The 19,501-nt window shown below is 41.8% G+C and overlaps 1 protein-coding gene across 1 annotated transcript; it reads left to right on the forward strand.

The window, feature by feature from the left end:
• The first annotated feature begins 205 nt into the window (after nucleotides 1–205).
• Nucleotides 206–19,469, forward strand: evpla (envoplakin a). Its single transcript, XM_080759202.1, has 22 exons — nucleotides 206–478; nucleotides 5,669–5,768; nucleotides 5,971–6,125; nucleotides 6,246–6,369; nucleotides 7,145–7,276; nucleotides 7,464–7,505; nucleotides 7,894–8,055; nucleotides 8,812–8,919; nucleotides 9,564–9,659; nucleotides 10,158–10,268; nucleotides 10,798–10,944; nucleotides 11,461–11,615; nucleotides 12,184–12,281; nucleotides 12,590–12,762; nucleotides 13,011–13,168; nucleotides 13,426–13,564; nucleotides 13,812–14,005; nucleotides 14,582–14,732; nucleotides 14,884–14,967; nucleotides 15,192–15,299; nucleotides 15,409–15,501; nucleotides 15,602–19,469. The coding sequence occupies exons 1-22, from the start codon at nucleotides 417–419 to the stop codon at nucleotides 18,986–18,988; spliced, it is 5,979 nt and encodes a 1,992-aa protein (XP_080615328.1). The 5' UTR covers nucleotides 206–416; the 3' UTR covers nucleotides 18,989–19,469.
• Nucleotides 19,470–19,501: the final 32 nt, after the last annotated feature.

The following is a 19,501-nucleotide window of genomic DNA, read 5'->3' on the forward strand; positions in this document are numbered from 1 at the left end:
GTGATCTGGTCTGGGTGTGAGCGACAGGCAGGGCCCCAATGAAAAGGATGGGCGGGGAGTGTGTGTGTGTGTGTGTGTGTGTGTGTGCTCGCACGTGTGTGTGTAACAGGTTAATCCAGTCTTTCTCAAGCAGGTGCATGTAGGGGCGGCGTCACACCTGCTATACCTGCAGGAGGGGAGGGGTTACCAGAGACAAGAAGCTCCGCTTTTAACACAAGAGCTGACGTGTGCAACACACACAATACACATGCACAACAACAAGGACAAGAGGTGGTGAGCGTGTGTGTTTAGAGTTTGGGACTGACCAGCGAGAGAGTAGAGACAGAGAGAGAGAGAGAGTGTGTGAGCCCGACGAGCAGCAAGAGCTTCTTCACCTCCAGCTCCATCACCCCACAATCAACCAACCACCAGCCAGGATGTTTAAGAAAAAGGATACCACCAAGGAGAATTCTCTGAAGGTCTCCGGCAGGATCAGCAAGTGAGTTTTACCTCCCCCCAAGGAGCTGTGTGTGTGTGTGTGTGTGTGTGTGTGTGGTGCATCTCGGTCATGTTTCCCCTCCTGTCTTGGAAGGACTGTGTCATATTTCTTATGTTTCTGTTGGCCTCGTTCTCTGTATATACAGTATGTGTGTGTGTGTTTATGTGCTGGAATCTCCCCTCCGTTCATTCATTTGGTTTCCAGTTCTCGGGTTGAAGTTCTCCGTCTACCCAGTCCTTGAAAATGTTTAGTTATGTTTTAATAATGGCCTGGGACGGTTCAAGTGGATTCGCATATTTGCAGACTTGCAGAGGTGTCCTGAGGCCAAGTTTCTATTGTAAACTAGGCTGTGTGTTTATCATAAAAATACGAGTCATAAACTCGTGTGTGTGTGTGTGTGTGTGTGTGTGTGTGTGTGTGTGTGTGTGTGCGCGCGCGCCCTGGAGCACAGACATGTTGCATTCGTGCATGTTGCCAAGAAAAGTGACACTATCTCAATAAAACTTCTGAGGGAGATGGAAGTGAAAGTTGATTTCATACATGATTAATTAATTTAAAGCATTGATATTTCAAAGGATGGGTGCATTGTTAAAGCTCATATAGTAATGGAATATCTCTGTGACCTTTTACAATAAGACTTTAAGCCTGTGGAAAGAGCATGTGTGTATATTGTGCCTTTACTTTTTAAAGTTTCCTAAACACCTTTCAAAGAGGGTTTCAGACAGGGTTTTGGTCCTTTCACCTCTTTCATCATAACATCGTAACGTTAGTCATTTTTAATGAAAGAATGAATTAAAATAATAATAATTAAAAAAGCAGAACTATTATGACCACAGACAGAGAAGTCAATGGTTCATTTCGTGGTAGAGCAAATGGTGTCCAGAATAATGGATACAATCAAATGTAATCGCATCAGAAGTTGTAGCCTCTAGAGACAGCTGTGTAACAACAGTTTTTGTATTCATTAAATGTGTAACTGATTGAGATAGATAATGAATGAAGAGTGGTGGTGAAGAGTGTGCTGATATTACCATGCTCTTGTTCTTTAACCGTTGGTTGTTGTGATGAGAGCAGGAATGGTCCGGTGGTGCTTTTTGCAAGTTTATTTCTTCTGTTCAGCCATCTGCAACTGTGACATATCACCACCGAATGGTCTAAATCTCTCATGGCACCAGTTAAGGCTAGATTAACGAGATCGATTTAGACTAGAGGAAGATGTGACTGGCACTATGAATGGGACGGTCGCATCCGGCCCTGTACTAGACTGGACGTGTTGTATTCTACAGTAACTGATGAGATGTGATAAGGGTAGGGCAGGGCAGGTTGTGCTGCTCAGCTGGTTCTTCTCTCTCTCTCTCTGGGTGTTGGCTCCCAGTGATACGAACACAGTATTTAAAAAGGGATGTCCTCAGACAACGCTCAGACAGCTGCTGATCGAACGGATTAAAGACAGTAATGTAGTATCATCCAATATGGTAGAATAGCTAACTCATGACCCGGTGCGGCAGATGGCATTTTGGCATAGATAGATGTGACGGATGCTGGTATTGCACATAGGGGCAGATGATGTCTCAGGGCTGTCATGCTAAGGTAGCCATGCATCTTGTCCTGTGGGTGACATTTTTAAGTGGTGCAAGTGCAACCACTTCATTTGTGTGTCTCTGGCTGCCTGGCTGCCTGGGTCTGACCCTGGCTGGCTGGCTGGCTGGCTGTGTCCGAGCACGAAAATAGCATTTGGTTGGTTTTGAAAACCAAGTGTCACTGTTGTGCAGCCTAACACACACATACATATTAACTGTATATATGATGATTTCAGGTGTAACAGTACAGTACAGTAGAGTACAGTACAGTAACCCCCTAGGGACCCCTACACGGTAACTCTGTCATTTCTCAACCGTTTCGGACGCGGGGCGGCTCACTGGAACCGGCTCGCCGGAACGAGCCCTTAATTCACTTAATTCACACGGGTTTGGTTTTCCGTTACATCAGAGCATATTCTGGACTGTTTTTTGGTAACTCAGAGGTTCTATGAATGGACATACAGTTACTTTATGAGGTTCAACATAAGGGACCATTTCTGTGAAACCTCAGTGAATAGAGACATGAATAGAGACAGTCTGTATCTTATGTTCACAATTTGATTTCGATACCTGTAGAACACCCGCTGTCTTAGTGCATTCCTAAAGCCTGTTGCACACCGGTGTCACATGCCGACAATAGCAGCCAATGCTCATTGCTTACGAATAGATATCTCTCTATCAATACTGTCTGTGCTATTGACAACCAACTGAAAAACTCAAACTTCACACAGTCACGCAGTCACCTCACTCCTCACCTCATCTCACTCCCTGGGAGGATAACACTAGGCCAGAGAGACAAGTAGACAGACAGACACACAGACACACACACACACAGACAAACAGATGCACACACATACACAACATGTGTGTAAAGCTTGTGGACCGCCTTTTTTTGGTTAAGAAATGTTGGTGTACAGTTATAAAATATTATCACACTTGTGTGAAGTGAGGGGCGCTCTTATCATCATTCATCATCATACATCACATTCCGTGTTCAGCCAATCAAATGATTTCCGTGGTACACACACACAACACACAAAGTTGGGCATAGGAGGGGCCAGCGACCCTCAAAAAGCATAATGTTGTGGAATTCTGGATCAATCAGTAATTGATGAGGCAATAGGAGTTGAGTGCAATATTCCAGGTGGTGATGGTTATGCTTTTTAATGTACATGATTTCATAGGGAGTACAATAGCTCTCAGGTTGATGGTACAGTAGTTCTGCCATCGAGCACAGGTCTCAAACCATAGCTGCTATAAAGACAAGCTGAACCTTATATGCTTTAACAAAAACAATAGCTATCAGGCCTATAGCGGAGACATCTTGACTGCTGCCTGCTACTAAATAACATGTCATAATGTTTAATATAAGTAAAAGTGATGGTAAAATATAAAGGTATAAACAACCATAATAACAATATAGTATAATGTGTAATTCTTCTACAATTCCCTCCTTGTACCAAGTACAGTTGCAACTCAGGTTTGTTTCACTGACAATAGACGGTTTAATTGGTTATACCAAGTTCACCCAAGTCTGCCCATTGATCCTCAACTCATCTGATCCAAGACAGCAACATAGCAACATCACCAAGTACCCCAAAACTCACCCTCAGGTCCTCAAACGAGACCTGTGTATGAGGGTCTATCTTTTTCAGAGTATATGCTCCATGTCTATCATCTCTGTTCAAGTTTATTTTAGTCACACATTGTACCAGTCCGCTTTCAGAAAGAACACTTGCAAATCTGTTATTTTTGGTGAGCATCATGGTCGTATAATGAAGTATATGTAAGATGTACATGCGTGCGTGCGTCACGTGCGTGCGTGCGAGAGAGAGAGAGTGTGAGTGCACGTGTGTGTGTGTGTGTGTGTGTGTGGGGGGGAGCAGGAATAGGGAAGCCATTGTGTCATCTGCTAGACTGCTACACTACAGTATGTACTGTAAGAAGAATGAAACACACATCAGTCAATCAGAAGGATAGAACGGAAGTAATTAGTTACACTGTAACTCGTTCCACTGCATTCCATGGCTGTGATATCATTACAGTATGAAGTTGAGTTTATTCGTCACAGTACATCTATCTACTGGAATTGACATATATACACGCCACGGTTTACAGTATACACTGTAATTAGTATTTTGTTTACTGTTTAGTGCAATAGCACTTGTGAACTGTATATCACTATAGTTGTGGATATAGTTAAAGTACTTAATTCTACACAGGTTCACCCACATTATTTTAGTTACACACAACTTCAGAATTCTGTCAAAGGTGAAAGACATAAAATAGGTTATTTCAAATTCAGATTGTTAATTTAACTGTGAATATGCCACTCCTGTAACATAACTACCTTAATTACTTTTCTGTGACCTTTGAAGAAAATAAAAAGGTGTCAGTGACAGAACAATGATGCTTTTGAAGAAATAGCTCTAGGATAGCTGCCATTTATCAACAACCCTTTGTCCTCATTGAATGCAGGTCTGCATGTGGGGAAAATAGGTGCTTACAAAGAAAAATATATGATCTTCAAAAGAGAGCATTCTGACTTCTCAACTCAACTAATATAAAATATCAATTGTTCTGGAACAATTTGATCATAACATTTAAAGAGTGTAGTTTATGTGACACAATGCATCTATTTCTGTTGAAAATCTGTTGTTTTCGGCGAGTGACGCGATAATACGTTATAAGTATAAATTAATACTGTTCTGTATGTTGTAAAACATGAATCATAAATTAACCTGACAAAGAACAATGCAGACAGTCAGAGGGAGTGCAGTCGTGAAATGACAAGTGTGTTTGGAACCTTCAGGGTGTGGCTTCAGTGGAGAATGATCCAACCTCACGCTGACCCTAGGTCATCCCCTAAAACCCTAGGGCAAGTTAGATCATATACCGGTATGCTCCTAAATGTTGGACTTGTAGGAACCAACAACATACTCACAAAAAAAGGGCTTTACATTCATGCTTGCTTTATTTACATTCGTGCTTGCATTAATCTTTCCATGGGCAAGGTGATTTCAATGTGCTTTACACAAAGCATCAAGCAAAGGAAACACAATAATGCAATTATAAAATGACATTTGGGATGCATAAAACTAAAGAAGTAAGGATTAATAGATACAGTTCAGAGGAGAAAAGAAAAAATAAATAAGGCAGCAACAAAAATAAATAAGAGTGGCAGCAGACCTGCTGTTTTCTGGGAATTTGTTCGAAATATGTGGTCCATAAAAGCTGCTTCCCCACATTTATTTGTGGTTGTCCAAGCAGACCTTTCCCAGATGACCTGAGAGGTCTGGATGGTCCATGATATATCATAAAAGATCAGAAATGTATTTTGGACCTAAACCATTTAAAGCTTTATAGACCAACAGTACTAGTAGCCTATTTAGTGGAGCTTCATTAGACTGGTTCTTACAGCAGAATGGAACCGAAACAATCATCACTTTAATCAAAGAAATGAACACAGAAGCACAGCAGAGGATTCCAATCTCTGTGGTGGTGGGCAGGAACTTTACTTCCCCTGCACCACTCAAGCACTTTCCTTTAGCATGGATGTCTATCACTCTCTCTCTCTCTCTCTCATTGACACCTGTCCTTTGCCCTGCAGGTCCCAAGCCAGCAGCTTGGCCTTGCTAATTGCCCGGATGCAAAAGCATGCTGATGAGGTCGAGAAAGATATCCTCCGGGCAGAGGAAAAGCTGGCTGTGGTGAGAATAACACGCACGCACGCACGCACGCACGCACGCACGCACGCACGCACACACACACACACACACACACACACACACACACACACACACACAGTTTTCATGTTAACCCACTACAGCACTTTAGTGCATGACACCGTTATGTATTATTACTTACATTTCAGCCATCTTTAACGATAATGCTTTTGATTCCTTACTCTAGGATGCAGAGAATGAAAAGAAAGAACAGCCCTTCGAGCACAAGAATGAGATAGCAGCCAAGCTGGGATCGGCAGAGGGCTTGCTGCAGTCCCTCTTCCTCGATGTTGGCAAGGCCAAGAAGCTCAAGCACCCTCAGGGCTCTGAGATAGAGAGCGAGTGAGTGGATTGTGAATTTTATCAAAACAAATAAACCTTCAGCAGTCAAAATGGCTGGCTGGCATCCATTTTCATTCTCTAAGCCCTCTATTTTATCTTGTGATCTCCTGTTGACCATAGCGTCCTCCATCTCCATGAGCGCTGGTTGAAAGACTGTGCCTTCTACCGGGATGTCTATGAACCTGTGAATGACGTGTCGCTGATGCCAAGGATTGACTGGGCTCCTGTTCTCAACCAGAAACAGGTAAACAAACACTTTGATTAGCCTTCATCTGAAGACGTGTCACGCTTTTAAAAAATCAGCTGAAAATACTGTACATCACCTTTGTCAGCATCAGGGTGTATAGTATAAACTAAGCCTAAGAATATGAGTACTTCCTTGGACATAGCTATTCCTTATATATTCCTTGAATATAGCTATTATACAGTAATGGAACAGCACACTGCAGTTGTTGGCTCTGTTCTCACTTTAGTGAATATTAGAAATGTATGAACTAAAATGTGCTTTGCATACGTATCCACCACACTCAAATGCAAATCACCTTTGAGAGCATTATATTATGTTGAAACATTATCTTGGAATAAGAATTATACTTTCATAGTGAGGTAACGGTTCACATGGTCATCATGTGATGTATTACATGGTAGCCTACAGTACGTTTTCCGAAGCTCTGTGAATACATGCATGATTCAGGATTCTATTTCCACTGTATGTGAAGTTGCATGAACATAAAAACACAAAGACTACCGTTGACATGCACTTTCATGCTCTCCGAATGATGGATCCTACCAATTTGAATAACCCCTGACCTTTCCTATTGTGCCTTCTGGCCTAAATGTCAACATTGCATTATCTCATACTCGTACTCATACTGGACAAGATATTTTGAAAAGGACTACATGGGTTGACCTCTAGGCCTAGGGGATGTGATGGGGCTTTTAGGCTCAATACAGTGCCTTTCCTCTGGCCTGCAGACAATACATACAACAAACACTATGCTTCTCTCTTTGGTTTTCAGAAAGAGGTCAACACAGAGGAGTTTGGACCCAGCATGGCAGACCTAGAGAAGCAAATTGCCTCTCATAACATCCTGCACAAGGAGATAGATGCCTACAGTTCACAACTGAGTGCTAGCTCTGTGGGCAGCAAGGTGAGCATTATCCTCCTCCGGAGGATGACCTTGTTATTGAAATGTTAATCAATCCATTAGGTTAAATGGTCTATGTGTATGTAATTTATGGCCAAAGCTGTGAATAGACGATGGAGGTGTTGGAGAGTGTTTGTCATATTTATTTCAATGTTGTTGATCATGAAATCACGATGTATTTGTCTTTTAGGAACAATATACAGCCATCAAGAAACAATATAACAACCTTCTGGTGAGTTAAGAACATTACTAAATATATATATATATATATATATATATACATTTCTTTTTAGATATTTTATTTTTATTGATAGAGGGATAGATGAAAGTAGGCTGGGGAGAGAGATGGGGGGGTAACACGCAGTAAAGGCCGTCAGGATCAGGAGTTGAACCCGCGACACACTGCCAGACTGGATTACCAGCCAAGGTGCCCAGACAGCTACACCAGCCGCCCGGGCCTACTAAATATTTTAAATATTTTAAATGGCATTGCATCCACATTCATTTTAAGACTTTTCACATCATCTTTTAGTAGCCTATTGACTGCTTTCTAATATGAGTGTAGTGTCGTTGGGTGACGTGAAAGACGCTCAAAAGTATTATTATGATTGTTTTCCCAGGATAACTCCAAGTGGCGTCGGCACTACCTCAGCAGCCTGTACGACTACATGCAGGGCTGCAGCAAGGAGCTGGCCTACCTGGTAGAGGAACAAGGGAAGATCAAAAAGCAGGACTGGAGTGACCACATGGTGGATCCGCCCGATGTCCGCAGGCAGTATGAGGTGAGCACTCGTCATATGATGAATTGAACATGGTGGGCTTTATGGTGTCGTCCACAGTTAACAGTTTTGTATTGAGTTGTGCTTGATATGAACTGTAATTCTCCAATCTGTTAATACATTCATCAATCAATCAATCAATCAATCAATCAATCAATCAATCAATCAATCAATCAATCAATCAATCAATCAATCATATGTCTGATAGAAGCTGCAGCAGTCAAACCCTGTGTGTTGCCTTGTCTCAAGACATACATGAAGTGCCTGCCGGTCAAGACCTTAACTCTACTCCCCCAAGCAAGCCCTTGGCAATGGTGGCAAGTCAAAGAAAACAGGCTCTGGGTGGGCAGCCATGTGCCTCAACTGGTGGAGTTGGGGGGCGGGGGGATACACAGCAACAAAACAAGATAACAACTATCATAACAGTCCGTAGGCATAATCCTCGGATTGCTCGGAAGCCCTCGATCTGGATCCGGGGGGTCCGCTGCGTCCGCAACCAAAATCCACGGAAACCTGCAAGATGAGAAAGCACACAAACTCCGGGGAAGAAGTCCCCGTCAATTAATGGTACATTAATGCATGCAGACGGAGAGGGAAAGGAAAGGAAAGGAAAGGAAAAGAAAAGAAAAGAAAAGAAAAGAAAGGAAAGGAAAGGAAAGGAAAGGAAAGGAGGGACGGAACGGTGCTCAGGAGCTCGTGAGTCATGGGATAGATGATAAGATAATGATAATCATGTCGCTTTTATTTGACCTCAAACAGAATTTCAAGAACAACAGCCTGCTGTCACACGAAAGTGAGGTGAACAAACTCCAGGATGAGGGAGACCGTCTCATAGACCTGAAGCACCCCGCCAGCTCTACAATCCAGGTACTTGAACATGCAGGCCACCATGTGAATATGGCCAGTGAATCCTTACTCGGGTGACAGGTGTGAGTTTTTTATTTCTCCTTTTAACATTAAACTAGAGCGGAACCCGTTGGGCACTTGCCTACTTCGTAGTTCTGTGTCAGTCATGCCCAAATATGAAGTGTTGTGATGTCAGAACAGGCCAGCTCCATATATAGGGATATAGAGGTGATCAGGTCCAGAGCCTGAGAAGAGGTCTTTTGTGACGGTTCTGGACAACCTTGGGTCCGACCGACTCGACCGACTGCACCCCCTGTGGGGGTGTGGAACACGTGTGTCGAATTTGAAGATATACCGTTATATCAAAATAATAATAAAGTTTAGTCAGTTTAATTAAGTCCCCTCACATCTATTTACAAATTACATCCTGCACATAATTCCACATTCTTTCAGTCCTAACTCTGACTGGGGAGGAGTCTGTGAGGTTATTGCTCTGTTATGTATAGTCTATGGACAATCAACATCAGTTGGTAATATTTAAGTTTGATGTGCTGTCATAATTAAAGGTTGATATGGTACACTTCATGTCAAAAAGGTTGCCTGTCTCAACTCATACATTGTGTACATAGGGGAAAACAAATAATGTCTGACATTTTGTATTTAAGGCTCAGAGAGATGACGCACGGACTGAGTGGCAGCGATTCCTCAATCTCTGCATTTGCCAAGAGATGCATCTTGACAATGAGGAAGATTTCATAAAGGTAAATACAACATCAATCTCTACAAATACTATATGGTTAGTTCACATACAGGCTACTTAACATTCAACTGACTCAATTAAAAACGAAAAAAATGCCCCACATTAGTTGTGCTGTGTTTCTGGTTTAGTCATTTAGTGGTGAGTCTGGTGACATAATTATTATTAATACACCACAGACTTATTACAATGAGTGTGAGAGAGAGTGATTAGTGCATGTTGCCTTTGTTGTTGTCCATCATATGTGTTATACCACAATAAGTTCAGACTTTGTGGTGTGATTGTCTGAGACAACTCTAATTAGTGCCAATATATCATGATAACATTACGAATGCAACCATCTTATTTACCTTACCTGTAACCTGGCAAGCAACTGCCACTGCCACTTGTCATTTTCACGTATCGTATCGTATCGTTTTAAAATATCGTTACACCCCTAATTTTAACATATTCAAAGTTCTTACAACACTCTAAAGACTTGTGTGTTACATTTCGTCTTCAGTACCAGTTGGACACTGAACAGCTGTCAGAGAATCTCACCAGACTCAACAACAGCCTGGATCCCAAGACTGTGAGCAAGAAGAGTAACTCAGAGGTCCTGCTTCAACTTGAGGTGCAGTTACACAAGAGCTCAATACTTGGAATGCTTGTAATTGTAATTGACACTTTTTATCTGCTTAAAGGACAAATCCAGACCAATGTGCTCTGAATCAGCCTATAATTCTGTCCCAACATACATGTTGGCCTTGAATTGTTTCATAGAAGCCCCCTGTTTTCCATTTTCCCTATCCCTCCCACAGTAAAATTCAGTAAAAATATTTTAGTAGCTCCAAACTCCACAAATCGTTTATTAATAGTGTTTGTCACCCTCGAGCTGCCGTTCATATCTCATCAGGCCTGAAAATTAAGGCCTTTTTCGTATTCCTAAACCAATAATTTGATGACCGGTTGAGTCTCCGGTAGGAGACTTGCAGATTCTCCTATTGACCACTGACCCGGTCATCAAAAAAATCAATCTCCTTGAATTCATGGAGATTGGCTTCATGGGGTGTTTAATTGATAGAAAATAAATAGTTTTTTGGGTGAACTACTCTAACTTTAGGTATTGCACCCCTAATTGACTTTGTCCCTGTGTGTTCCAGGCAGAGGAGAGGGCTGTGCAGCGCAGTGAGCAGCTGCTGGCTGACCTGAGGAAGCGCAGCACCACCATTGCTCCTCTGAAGCTGCGGCGCATCGCCCCCAGCAGACCCATCACAGTGGAGTCCCTGTGTGACTGGGAGACAGACAAGGCAAGCCCTCCAAACTATAGGGCCACAACTGTCAATTATCTTCTTAGCGATTATTCCGTTACTACTTTTTGGACTCGCCAAGTAGTCGAGAAGAGTGTTTAAACGTTTTTATACGTCAAGTTATCGAATGACCACTTAAGTGTTATGTTAGTGTTTGTCACACAACGGTGTCGTGCAAAACTAGTGAAAATAATAGCCGATCTATAAGCTCACAATGTGCCTCAATGTGACATGTAGATTGCCTATTTTCACAATTCTTTAATTTGTTATATTTTTTGTCAGGTGAAACCTGACTAATGAAAGCTCATGACATGTAGACGACCTAGCCATAATTTAACTAATTGTTTATTAGTCAATTATTTTATAAAATAATCGATTTGTTTTATCGATTCAATTGATTATTTCGATTAACTGTTGCACCCCTATTCCAGACCTTTCACTGTTGAAATACTGGACCAAAACAAATCCATGTTTAATCCTTCTGGGAATTTAATTTAATTCTTGAATATATTTCAGGATTCCTTGTCTCGTGGGGATAGGTTCACTCTTAAATCGAACTCAAACACTGAGAGCTGGGACGTTGTCTCCAGCGATGGGGTAACCAAAACCTTCCCTGGAGTTTGTTTCCTTATCCCACCACCTGACTCAGAAGCCATTGACAACGTGGACCTGTAAGTGTAATTTAAGACAATATGATAATATGAATAAAAATAAGTGAAAAATAATTATTTGCACCTGTTGTGCCATTATCTCAGGGACAACCCTCCACACATCCTAGACCTAGACTCTTCTCCCTTCTGTCTCCCAAACTGTGGAACAATTAAAACTCCCCATTGCAGTTAGAACTGCAGTTTCACACCCAATTTTCCGCCGTAATTTGAGGACTCACCTGTTCAGACTCCACCTTAGCCCATAGCCTTGCATTCACAACTAGGTCAAGTTTATTTGTTTACCAGTCCACTTAGCAGGCATCCTAGTACAGTTTCAATGTACAGATTATACGTTTTGGATATTATTTTGTTTAGACTGATGCTCTGATCTAGGTATGATCTAGATTCTAGAATACTGAGGCACTACACTGTCTCTCTGCATTTGATGTATGTTTCCCTTGCATCGTGTATGTCGCTCCGGATAAAGAGCGTCTGCTAATGAAATCCCTAGCCTACCATAAATTGTATCCGATACCGTTGTAGACTGAGAACTCATTTATTTGTTCTGTCTATACTTCTAATTGCTTAGGCTGGGTGGTGAACTGGCCGACATAAAGAAGAGAAGAGCTGATCTTTTAGCCTCCCTGAAGAATCACAAATCTGAGCCTTTGAGGTCACAACAAGCAGGTTTGATTGATGGATTGAATACTTTATTAATTGTATAATTGTATTATTGTTAACAATACAGGTAGTATAGTCAAAGGTCATGCTAAAAAAGATAACTCAAATAGCCCATGGGGTCTTGTTTCCATTGTGGTCCCGTACTCCATTAATTACATCATTATCATATCAATCATGATAAGCCAACCACATAGACAGAGCTATTAAGTAACTAATATCATTGACGCATTAAATATTCTAATTGTTTGACTAATTACTCAATTAACCAATCAACCACAAACGATTTAAATGAATTATCCTGTGTCATGATGCAGCTCCAGTATCCAGTGCCCCAGTGGACCCTAAAGCAGCAGCACTAGCTGACCAGCTGGATAAGCTGGACGGTGATCTGGCCCAAACTGAAAAAGGCATTCTGAGCCGTCTGCGGGCCCCACTGGACCGAAATGCCCCGGCAGAGGACCTGGCCAACAGGCTGAAGGAGCAGGAGGTGAGGAATTCCGCTATTTTTGCCTGTTATGACATGCCAAGAATAGGGATACTAAACACAAAACAAATGACCCATTATTATTTATGACACACCTGAATGCTGTACAACAAGGTGTTAAGCTAGTTTAGTCGCATCAGATTTGATCTAGCTCCTTAACTATAAAACGGTTTTATAAATCCCTTTGTATCTGTCATGTCCACAATCCACATACATACATACCTGTCAATATCTACATTTACCTCTTGTAGAAAGCAGACGATGCACTGAAAGGTCTTGAGCAGCAGAAGGCTGAGCTGCAGCCCCTCCTGTCCAATGGAACCACCTCCTCCGCACTGCCACTGAAGCTCAGTGCCGCCAACAACAAGCATGATGGCATCACTGCCCTTAGCGACCTCTACACCAAGAAGTAAACGCAAACTTTCTTGTAGATATATATTTTTATGTAGACATTGCATATATTTGAAGGCTTCATCTGTTTAGTTGGTTGAAAAACTGAAAGTGGAATAGGTGTATATCTATGGTTACGTTTCGCAAGGGGCTAGGCACACCGTCAGCAACTGCCTGTCGTGTTATTGGTTGCTGGTGTTCAATACCTAAACCTTATTAAAAATGATAATCATACCTGAACCCTTTCAATGTGCTTATCTCCTGCTTTTTCTTCAGGGCAAATGCATCTCTCAATCTGGAGAATCAAATAAAGAAGGTAGACGGCATTGTTTCTGGTTTTGAGAAAAGGCTGAGTGAAGATAGTGCCGTCCCTGATTCACCCGATGCAATCCAAGCCCGTACTGAAGAGATTCAGGTCTGAAATCTACATTTCTTCCCCCCTTCTAAAACCATACTTAAATAAAGAAACATTATCTTTGTTCTGAACTTGAGAACATCATTCAGTTTTGAGTTATTTTTGCCAAAGTCTTTAATTTGTTGTTTTAAGTATGTTTGTACATTGTATCTAATGCATTTTCTCACAACACTCTGGATTAAGAGCATCTGCTAAATGCCTAAATTGTAATTGTAAATTGTAACACATTTTGCTTCCCTCTATACAGAGCCTGTGTAAGGATGTAGCAGGGACACAAGATGAGATAAAGAAGTTGGGACAGGACTTGGAGACCACAGAGCAGCTTTGTAGCTCTCTCCAGCAAGGCCACCAAGAATACTGCCCTGACATTATATGCCAGGGGACTAAGGTGAAGCAGCTGCAGAACCGCCATGCAAATGTTACCAACCGACTGAAGGAGAGGTGAGAAGCAGTCCATTTTGACCACTTTGAGCATTTGTTGTTGTTGACGGGTATAATATTGGGCTACTGAATGTGTCTATATTGGATATAGACAGATAAGATCAATAATTTCATGAATGTCATAATGTCTTGGTCTCAATCACTACCTAGCATCCCTATTTTGGACATTTCAAAATGTTAACAAATCGCAGCTAAGGCTCACAACACTTCATTATGCAATGTGTTGTAGATCTACTATTTTCTCAATTCGTTATAGTGGTGGTTAACAATAACATCAGAGGGGCTGCCAGGTTGCCACAATGCTCCTTGTGAGTTGTGTGGACCCGAATGCAAATTAAATTCAATGCCTGTCATGTTTTGCATGTCTTCGCTGTCTCTGTCTCACATCTAAATACAAAAAAACCAACAAAAAACAATCAGTGGATTTTACGTTGATCTTAAGTATACTGAAATTCACACCTAAAAATAAAGATATTCTGCAGTAGTCAATGGTATATGCACAAGGAGGGAGACACTTGGAGAGTCTACACAAGATCACATTTTCATTATTTTCATCATATTACTTTTTCCTCACAGAGAACAACTGTTGCAAGAATCTGCAATCAAGAACCAGGAGTTTCAGAGCACATGCAAATCCCTGAATTCCTTTCTGGATAACCTGCCCAACAATGAGATCAACCCCAATGATGATCTATCTCAGATCAATGCCAAGCACAGTTCCCAAGAGGTAAAGTCGTCTACTGTCCAAACTAAGGCAAACATAGTGGCTAGGCCTGCATCTTTCCTTTTAAGGCCATGTGCTATTAAGATATGATATGATAAGACATATATATCACACAACTTTCACTGATTGAATGTATCATGTTCTGTCATTGTAGAGGGTGATGGAAGACCTGAAGAGGAAGGGTGATGATGTGGACAGAGTGGTGGATCTGTCTCAGGACCTGCAGAATATACTCAATGTAAGATTGAACTGGCTAATTGTAACTAAGAATACATATTATATTATGCATATGCAGAGTGATAATTTGTTGTCAGTTGTAGGAAATAACACTCCCCATGGTATCTTAAATTGAGGGCCACACCCTTTATTAATAGGCAAATTTGGTTTGAAAAAGCTCTACACTGTGTATCATCTATAATGAATGCATGATTAAATACAAATAAATACTTCATATTTGTGCAGGAATATGAGACCAACGTCGATAAATACAATGGTACCATTGATGATGATGCATCCACTGTTGAAAAGACACCATGTACCTCCACCCTCACTGATGCTGTGCAGAAACAGGTAATTCAAAATAAAATATACTGTATTAATATTATTTTCACAATAATTGAATACAACTCTGAAATAGATAGGGTATGTGATGTAACATTTGTCATTTCTGTTATTACAGGAAAAGGCCCTGGTAAACAGTTATGCTAAAACCTCAGCTGAAAATAGCCAGCTTCTCAATCAGATGGGTTTGGCTAAGACTCTAACTGCACAAGTAAGTGAACATAATATATAATGTACATCTACTTTCTGATTACCTCTTTTTTGTGACAAAATAATAATTTGTTCAAACTTGCATTTTCTTGCTTTTGCAGAATGAAGAAAAGGTAATTCAACTGGTGGCACAACAACAAGTGCAGCTTAGCCAGCAAAGAGCTACTGATGAGTTAGATACTCTAATGAAAGAGTTGACAGAGGAGAAAGATAGGGGTGAACATGCAGAGACAGACCTGAAAACGTTCAAGGACAGGATGTTGTCACTCAAGAATCGCAGAGGGGTTGAGCGAATTGAAGAGAAGGAAGTGTTGCAATACTACCGTGACGCTCAACTGGAAAAGGATCTGGAGGACCTCCGGAACAAAATGCATGAGGAGGCCCTTAAGCGTGCTACCACCCAGGCTGAGATAGAAGTAATTAACAAGAAAATCACTACCACAGACAGTACCCTGAAAAGCACCCCACAAAAATTGGTGACCAGAGAGGTGACAGAGTATGAGAGAGACCCTCAGTTGGATGTAGAGGCAACAAAGTTGAAAGATGAGATAGCAAAGATAAAAGAGGAGGTTCGAGTAAGTGATGGGGAGAGCATTCAGATGAAGGCAGAGGTCAACATTCTTCAACAGAAGAAGCCTCCAATCAAAGAAAGGGTGGTGAAGAAAGAAGTGGTGAAAGTGGAGAAGAATCCAGAAATGCTGAAAGCAGTACGGACATTTGAGACAGAAATTGATGGTGAGGACAATAAGAGTAAATTGATCAATGATGAGATTTTCCAGACAAGAAGCCAGATCAATGCAGTAGAAAGAATCATTCCAACTATCGAGCCTAAAATCATCACCAAGGAAGTGAAAAAGATTGAACAAGACCCTGAGCTTATCAATGAATCCAAAAGAATACGATCAAGCCTTGAGGACGAGAAGCTTGAAAGTGACACTCTGATCAAAGAGGTTGCAGGCCTTCAAAGTAGGTACCGTGAAGTCCAGGACATGAAGCCAAGAATAGAGATGAAGGAAATCGTTAATGAGATCTACCGAATAGACCCATCCACAGAAGTGGAGATTATGCGTCTAAAGAAAGACGTACAAGACATAGGCAAGCAGCGCTCTGATGTAGAGAGGCAGATCACCAGAGATGAAAGTGATCTCAATGTTCTCCGTTCTGAGAAGCCCAGAGTGGAGTTGAAGGAAGTCCTTCAAGAGGTAGTAAAGGAAGAGAGGAGCCCTGAGAATGAGAGAGAGATTCAGAGGCTAAATGACCAGGTGAACCATTTACACAGAACTTACAATGCCATTCAGGACCAGCTGAGGCTCCTAAGGAAAGAAAGAGATGAATGGAAGGCTGAAAAGTCAAAGGTAGAGACCAAGCTTGTCACCAGAGAAGTCATCAAGTATGAAGACGATCCACTCTTGGAGAAAGAAGCAGACCGCTTGAGAAGGGAGGTACGTGAGGAGACACAGCTGCGACGCAGCACAGAGGAGATGGTGTTTGACCTGCAAAACAAATACATCCTGTTGGAAAGACAGAAACCTGAGGAGAGAGTGGTTGTACAGGAGATGGTGCGCTTGCAGAAGGATCCAAGGCAGATCGTTGAACATGAGAAACTTGGTAGAAGCCTTGATAGTGAAGTAAAGTCTCGCCGTCAGCTAGATCTAGAGTTGCAGCAACTACGAAGCAACCTGGAAGATAAAGAGAGGGTTCTGAGGGAAAGTGATGAGAGGCAAAAGAAGATTCAGGTGGAGTCTGAACTCAAAGAGATCAAGTTGCGCATCAGACAGCTGGAAAATGCCCCACCTCCTGTTGAAGAGAGTATTGTTGTAGAGGAAGTCCTGAAAATTGAAAGGGATCCAAAACTAGAGATGATGACAAATGGTCTTCGTTCCGACATGGACAAGGAAACCAACCATGCCCTGCGCCTTCAGAGAGACATTAGAAACACCAGTGCCAAGATTGAGATTCTAAAACGAGAGAAGTCTGGTGAGAAGACGGTGTACAAGGAGGTTATTCGAGTTGAGAAAGATCAGGCTGTGGAGGAAGAAAGGGATCGCCTGAGGGAACAGGTATCCCATGAGAAGTTTGCCAGACAAGATTTGGAGGACGAAATCAAACGTCTTTCTGACAAAATCAACCGTCTGAAGACCACCAAGTCCAGCTCTTCTAGAGAGGAGAGCAGCCTAATTTTGAATAGAGATTCCCTATCAAGGCAGAGGGACACCTTCAATCATGAGCTCAAGACGCTCGAGTCTGAAAGACATGACATTAGTGTGTCATTCCAGCAGCAGAACAGGCTGATGAGTGACAGAACCCAGCTGACCAAGCAAAAGAGCCTTAAGTTGGAGTCTGACATGCAAAATCTTGAGAAGGACATTCTGAGTGAGAAGGACAAGATCCACAATAGAGACGGCACCATCAGGGAGCTTCAGAAGAGCCTGGCTAAAGAAGAAAATGCAGAGACTAGGACCAAAGAGACGAATGTTTCCACCAAAATCACTATTTTGGATCCAGAAACAGGCAAAGACATGTCTCCTTATGACGCTTACCTAGAGGGTCTGATTGATCGCCAACAGTACATCCACCTGCAGGAATTGGAGTGTGACTGGGAGGAGATAACCTCTATGGGTCCCGATGGTGAGACATCTGTACTACAAGATCGTAAGAGTGGCAAGCAGTATCCCATCAAAAATGCCCTAAAGGATGGCAGGCTGACAAAGTCTGACCTGCAGAATTACAAGGATGGCAAAATGCCGATTTCAGAGTTTGCACTGCTGGTTGCAGGAGACAACAAGACGCAACCTCAATTTAACTCAATCATTCCAAAGTCTAGAAATTCAGTCAAATCGGCCCCTTCTGAAGTTGCTGCTGAAGTTAACCCAATTGCTGGCATAATGGATACAAACACTGGCACGTGCTTTACAATACGTAGTGCCACAATGCGTAAATTGATTGATACTACCACTGCCCAAAGGCTCCTGGAAGCCCAGGCAGCAACGGGTGGCATTATCGAGATCAGCAGCAAAGAGAGATTCTCAGTCCATAAGGCAGCAGAGAGAGGCCTCATTGAGTCCAGTCAACTACAGAGGTTACTCAATGCCCAGAAGGCCTACACTGGCGTTGAGGATCCAATGACCAAGGAGCGTTTGTCTGTGGGAGAGGCAGTTCAGAAAGGCTGGATGCCTAAGGAGACTGCCACTCGCTACATGGAGACACAACACCTGACAGGAGGGCTGGTCGACCCCAACACCGGTGGCCGAGTGACCATCTATGATGCCGTTGGGGCCAAAATGATTGATAGCAACATGTTGAGGCAGCTGCAGGCAGACACCAACTACTCTAAGGATATTGTGGACCCGCTGACAAAGGAGAAGATCAACTACAAGCAAGCTATGGATCGCTCCAAAGTAGACCCATTGTCAGGCTTACTGATGCTACCTGCCTCCTCCAAAGAGTCTGGCTACACTCCTTCGTACAATAGATATTCAAGATACTAGAAGTGTTTACTTCGTGCCTAGGGTATTCAGGTCTCTGGGGTGATTAATAAGATATCAGAAAATATTTTAATCAGATTAAAGGAATATTATGTTGTACAAACGTCAATTAATATATATATATATATTTACATTTAATATAATACATTTTAACTTTTAACTCAGGAAAATTCTGACTATTGCAAAGCTTGCTGTCAAGCCAAAATGATTGCTGCTGAGTTGTTCTTGTTTACCAAACTTGTCTCATATGGGAAGATATTCTTTGTCATCTAATGAAAAAATGTTTTAAACAAAAAAAAACGAATGAAGACGAGTTTGTATTATTTTGTGTATTTATACCGGTAATACTCTGTTTTATTGGAGATATTGGGGCATGGTGCAATGCTATTTACTAAGATTAATCCTTATTGTATTATTCAGGGGCTTTGAAAGATGAATCTTGTTTGATACCAAATGAAGAAAAATAAACAAACATTTAAAATTATATTATCAATGTGTGGAAACCTTTCATTGCTA

Source organism: Protomyctophum bolini (assembly GCF_963924005.1).
Source record: "Protomyctophum bolini genome assembly, chromosome: 3".
In the NCBI taxonomy this organism is placed as follows: Eukaryota; Metazoa; Chordata; class Actinopteri; order Myctophiformes; family Myctophidae; genus Protomyctophum; species Protomyctophum bolini.

Coding starts and splice junctions, on each gene's coding strand:
- evpla (XM_080759202.1), top strand. CDS start 417: ATGTTTAAGAAAAAGGATACCACCAAGGAGAATTCTCTGAAGGTCTCC. Junction 14,006..14,581: donor ACCAACCGACTGAAGGAGAG/GTGAGAAGCAGT, acceptor TTTTCCTCACAG/AGAACAACTGTTGCAAGAAT. Junction 14,968..15,191: donor ACCTGCAGAATATACTCAAT/GTAAGATTGAAC, acceptor ATATTTGTGCAG/GAATATGAGACCAACGTCGA.